The following is a 6000-nucleotide window of genomic DNA, read 5'->3' as shown; positions in this document are numbered from 1 at the left end:
GTGCTTTTGGTTTCCTTATTGGTCCTTTGTTTTTCGGTCCGCATGCGGATCTTTTGTAATTAAAACTCTTTTCTATCTAATCGGATGGCAGTTCGACTGCCCGTTCCTTAAAAAAAAAAATCTGGTATCGCCGCCTCGCAGGAATACCAAGACGAGTAGACGATGTATTGGCTCCTGTAAAGACGCGACGTATTGGCTTCGACATTAACCATCGAATTAGTGGATACTTAAACACTGCAAGTCTGCAACAGACCCCAGATTAAGAGGCTATCGACCTCCTCACCTCGCAGAAAGAAATGGCGGCCGAATCTTGCAACCCAGACCTCACCGGCGTCGTCGACGACTTCTACTTTTCAGCCCTCGCCCACGCTCGGAACAACGCCGACGTCGCTGAAGACGATGAGCTCTTCCCGATATCCGACGAGAAGTACGCCGCCGAGCTCCAGCTCCAGGAGGTGATCATGTCATCCGCCATCGCGGCTTCCACCTCGGCCCGTGCGCTTCTCCCAGCACGTCTCGCTTCCAGCACCAGCAGTAGTGCAGCCCCCTTCGTTGCCATAGGTGAGTGCTCCTCTGCCGGTGAATCTTTGTCTTCGTCCTCGAGGCCCAATGCCACTGCCGCGGCCGCCTCGGCGCTCGTCTTTTGCAAGATCTGCATGGACGCCGTGCCTGCGTCGGACGCACACCGCGCCAGCAGCGGCTGCGCGCACGCCTTCTGCACGGCCTGCCTCGGGGGCTACATCGGCGCCAAGATCCAGGATAGGATCGCCGACGTCAAGTGCCCCGAGGAGCGGTGTACCGGCGTCCTAGACCCGGCGCTCTGCCAGGACATGCTCCCACGGGAGGTCTTCGAGCGCTGGGGCGCCGCGCTCTGCGAATCCATGATGCTCGGCGCCAAGAGGACCTACTGTCCGTTCAAGGACTGCTCGGCGATGATGCTGGTGGACGACGCCGATGATGGCAATGTCTCACAGTCGGAGTGCCAGGTGTGCAGGAGGCTGTTCTGTGCGCGGTGCGGCGTGCCGTGGCACGCTGGCGCCGACTGTGCCGCTTACAGGAAGCTCGGCAAGGGTGACAGAGGCAAGGAGGACATGATGCTGCTGGAGATGGCCAAGGGGAAGAAGTGGAAGAGGTGCCCCAAGTGCCAGTTCTTCGTCGAGAAAACCGAAGGCTGCTTACACATTACCTGCAGGTACATAGCTAGTGCTAACATTATTCTTCTGTTTGTTGCATAACTTGCATTGCTTTTGCATAATAATGTTTGTTGCTGAAATTTCTAATGGTTCCTTCTTTCATGCACAGGTGTAAATTCGAGTTCTGCTATCGATGTGGCAACCAGTGGGGCGGGACTCATTCTAGCTGCACCACAGCATGAGAGGAGAACACGAGACGCAAAGATTATGACGGAGTGGTGCCTCTGCAAACTTTGCATCTTAGAAACTGAATTTTCTTGGAATGGAGAAAATTTTCCAAGTTCTAAGGAGTTGAAACCCGTTATATGTGGGTTTGAGTTATACTATTTTCTTGTGATTCGAACAGCGATGTAGTGCTGAACCGTGGAAACATGAAGCTGGATTTCGTCTTAGATCCCACTTAAATCTAATGTCCTGATTAATAATGCTTCGTTTTTATTCTGGCATTTTAGACTAAATTATTTTGTTAGCGAAAAAAGTAAACAATTGTGTTCTTATATTCTCATCAAACCCTCTTATATATTACCATGGAATGTTATTTCACTAGACAATGGAGTTTTCCCATGAACGATGGGACGTCCTGATCTACCAATCTATTTTCCACAAGTTTTATTTTATGCATTTGCAACATCTTGCTTTAACAGTTTTTTTTAACAAGGTAGGGTATCCAGCACCCTAAACTGCATTCAACTCATAGCCATTGTATATATTGAAATACAGTTATTGGTAACTGTAAGCGCTGAACTGGCATAACTATAGGACATGCTAAGTTGATATGAATTGTGTTCCTACAAGAACAAATGTGCTATGTAGTCCTTCCTACCATTACCTGTTGTGCACAATTGTGGGCAACTATGTTGAGATCAGTTCTATTGATATGGATGATCTTTGCTCCAAGAGGTTGGACTAGGTCCTGCCGCTGCCTTTGCAAGACTGAGGTTATCCGTGAAGTAACTGGGATCCTGCAAAAGAATGTAGGAGGCAATTTGGGCTGACGTGATGAGAGCAGCTGCTTTAGCTTGCAGTGGAGATGCTATATTGGTGGTCTTGGCTGCAATAAACACATCAATTACTTGCGAATTAGCTTCCCAGGACATGTAAATTCCAATTCCCACCTTTGTTGTTCGTCTATTGGTTTGAGGCCTCCAAGCTGCATCATCCAGAAATACCTTTGGTCCTGCATATGTTAGCTCCTGTGGAAGAGCAATAGGTTTGTTTGGTGGATCAATAGAAGTATTAATTTGCAAGCTATTTAGCAAGACATGTGTTCTTATGATAACCTGGTTAGGTAAGCCCTCTTCGTTGGAGAAGAGTTTTTCATTTCTCATTTTCCAAAGGCACCAAAGGAAAGTGAAAATGTGTTGAATAGTATTTGTTGGGTGGTTGATTGCAAGCAAATTTGAAATGATAGTGGTTATGGTGTTTGAATTTGCAGCAATAATATCAGTTCTAAGGTGCAAGGGAGAATGGAACCAAGTAGCTCTAGCAAAAGTGGAAGTGAAAAACAAGTGTATATCATTTTCTTGAAGTCCACATCTGCAACAAATATTGGATATGTGTTTAAAATACCTTGAGGCCTTTGCCCCTGTGGGAATCGCTCTCCTTATTATCCTCCAAGGAAAAGCTTTGATTATCGGCATCAAGTGTTTATTTTCCCATACCTTTTTAATAATTTTCATCACTATGTTGTTTGGTGGAGTTGGCTTTGGCGATCCTACATTAAAAAAAAAAAAGCTTGCAAACACAGTTTGTAAGACTATCCACAATGGGAGTATCATGTATGCCATGTTGGGCAAAATCTGATGTGGCGCATCAATTAATGAGGTGAGAGATGAGAGTGATATCATAATATGATACCGTATCATAGCACGTAAAACTAGAAAACTTAATGACAAACACATCATGTACACAAATTTCCATTATGATTAGTCTAAATAGATTTGGAATTGCATGTTCCATTCGGGGTTGGCTTCCAGCAAAGGATCAGGCCCGACGATAGGCCCGTGCGAGCTGGGCGACCGCACTGGGCCCCCAAATTCTAGGGGCCCCCAATTCCCTGGCATGTAGCCCATACTGGTACACTTTGCCCTGCAGATTTTGGCCCATACTGAGGTTTATGCGTTTCACCATTAGGCACTAGCAGCTCCAGTGCGTATGTTTCCTGGGCTCTAAGGTGGCCCATCCTCGCGAGTCTCCTACTCCCTCCGTTCTTTTTTAATTGACTCGGATTTAGTACAACTCTATACCTAATAATAAAGGAGCTAAGGTTTCTGCCAAAATTTTCGTCAACGCTTTTTTTTGGACCGTTTTGCCCTCCCACCAAAATCCATAATACTGCAGATTGCCCCGGTACCGGTTCGTGTCTTATTTTTTTCGAGATGGTTGCTTTTGCCTTCGTCCGTGGTCGGGAGATACACGAGCGCTCCGATTGCGCTGGGCCAGGTAGCTGGGTTGCAAGGACTGGTTCGTTCCTGATCGCTACCGCTGTAAATAGTCCCACATCGCTCTCCTATGCCAAGTCCCACCGATTTATATGCCCGAAATTTCTGGATTATGGCAAGCCGCCTTAGAAACAACAAAGCACCTATATCGGAAAGGAGGAATCATACAATGGTGGCATGGGGAAGAAAGGCAAAAGGCAAAAGGCAAAAGAATTTGGGAAATCGGAAGCGAAAAAAGAGGGCTAGAGGTGGAAGGGATCATGAGAATTTGGGCCGGGGACGTGCAGCGCTCGCGCGCGGGCGTCGAAGAAGCACGGCCGCAGACGTGCTCGAAAGGGACGACGCGGCCATGGGAGGCGCTCGCGTGGCCGGCGAGGGAACCAGATGTCGGGGAGGAGCGGCGGCCGGGGCGGAGAGCGACGGCGTCGACGGTGACCAGAAGGAGGAGAGGCGCGCAGGTGGTCGGGGTCTCCAGGCAGAGCCAGGGTGCCAGCGAGGAGGAGGCCCGGGGAGGCGGCGAGGCTCGAGGAGAGGGGGGGAGGGAGCCGAGGGAGTTGGGCGAGACCTGCGCGTCGGCTCGCAGAGGAGCAGAGAGCGAGGGGGAGAGCAGGGTGGAGGGACCCGGTCGCGAAGATTTTCGGCGGCGGGAGGGGGTAAATGCAAAAGTGCCAGGGAGGAGGTGCTTCGCCGGTTAGGGTTTGAGAAGGGTCTCCAGGTGGGCCAGGGAGAGGTGGCCGGCTGGGCCTTGCTTGGCCTGGCCGGTTGGGAGATTGCTTCGCTGGTTATTCTGCAATTTTCCAATCTTTTCGCCCTTTATTATTTAGCTATACAAAGGGGTGAAGCCCATAGGCATGTGCTCTAGGATAATTTATAGCATGCTATTTGGACTATAAAATACAACGTATAAAATAAATGGCTACATGCTATTTGGATCCAATCGAACGCGCGCACGCTACGATACGTTTAAAATGATATTACTCCGTATATGATTTTCACTAATACATGATATAATAGACATGTTAATTAGAAGCTCCATTCTATTTTGCATTTGATCATCATACATATGAAAAGAACCAATTTAATTTGACACCGTAGCAATGCACGGGTTTTGTGCTAGTTTGTACTAAATTTGAGTCAATTAAAAAAGAACGGAGGGAGTACTTCGCTCGATCCGTGGAAAAGGCAGGGAGCGACCTAGTCACCAGCATGTGATCGGTACTTGCGACTTGCGAGCAGGTCCGGTCCGGGACGGTATTGATTCAGTTCTCTAGTTCCATTTCTCTTCCCTTAAAAACCTCCGATCTCATCTGATTGCACCGAGCGCCAGCGCTTGTTCGCCGAGCGCGCAATCGCATTCTCGTTTCCCTGTGCCCCAATTCCATCGCTCAACGCAGTCTTTCCTGGACCAAATCGATCGATCATGCAATTCCCAACCTCAAACTCAAAGCTAATCAAAATTTCACGTTTCACGTTCGTGGTACTTGTAGTACTTTCTTGTGTTAACTTATGTTGACAATTGTCAAGTTAAATCTATCTACTTCCCAAAATTAAAATCATTTAAATTGCTATTTTTTCGTTTATAAACATGAAGAATCATGAGAAATGATTCCGGTGCTGCTTCTCAAAGAGGTGCTCTTGAATATATGATTGAATATTTTATTTCAAGAAATAACAGAACGAATAATGCTATTTGGTAGAACTTGAGGTTAGTTTGGTGCTTCAGAGGTATCTTTTAGTATAGATTAATGTTTGATATCTCTCATATTGTATGGAATTTACGTATAACGAATTCGTATAATATATATTTTTTGTTTTAGTTATTATTCTTATGTGAAATTTTCAAAATTAAGGGCCCTGTTTTGTGTTTCGCACAGGGGCCCGATTTCCTGGAGACGGCCCTGCAAAGGATATCATCCTCTTCAGATGAGATGATGGAAATTGATTTTATTGCAGACGGGCTGTAGGTTGGTGGAAGAAGGAATCAATAAGGGAGTTGTTCCAATTTTTCGTGTTTGGCATCCAAAGGTCTTTTACCATAGTCTGGTAGGTGTATATTTGGTCCTGAATAATGGGATTATCATGAATGTTCTTCCATGTAGTACACCAAGGGAACTCCAGATTGATATATTTCCTTTGGAAATTTGGTAGAACAAATTTTCTTGAAGCGAACGAAAGACTTTGAGAATGGAGGTCCAAAAGGCAGATTTTGGTTTGTTTGGTTTAGTAGTGTAGGGGGAGTATTTGGATTTGAGAATTTCGTGTAATTGACTGTTGCGCCTCTCCGCTATCCTCCAGGCTGAACCAAGAATGAGCACATGATTGACAACAGTAAATTTCGAATGCCAATGCCTCCTTCTTCTTTTAGC

The 6000-nt window shown here is 46.6% G+C and overlaps 1 protein-coding gene across 1 annotated transcript; it reads left to right on the top strand.

Annotated features, from left to right (window-relative positions):
- Window positions 1-296: 296 nt before the first annotated feature.
- On the top strand, window positions 297-1468 carry LOC127318541 (E3 ubiquitin-protein ligase RSL1-like). Its single transcript, XM_051349018.1, has 2 exons — window positions 297-1192; window positions 1303-1468. The coding sequence occupies exons 1-2, from the start codon at window positions 297-299 to the stop codon at window positions 1373-1375; spliced, it is 969 nt and encodes a 322-aa protein (XP_051204978.1). The 3' UTR covers window positions 1376-1468.
- The last annotated feature ends 4532 nt before the right edge of the window (window positions 1469-6000 follow it).

This window comes from Lolium perenne, chromosome 7 (genome assembly GCF_019359855.2).
Source record: "Lolium perenne isolate Kyuss_39 chromosome 7, Kyuss_2.0, whole genome shotgun sequence".
NCBI lineage: Eukaryota > Viridiplantae > Streptophyta > Magnoliopsida > Poales > Poaceae > Lolium > Lolium perenne.
The sequence above is the reverse complement of the archived record's forward strand: the minus strand, read 5'-3'. Positions and strand labels throughout refer to the sequence as shown.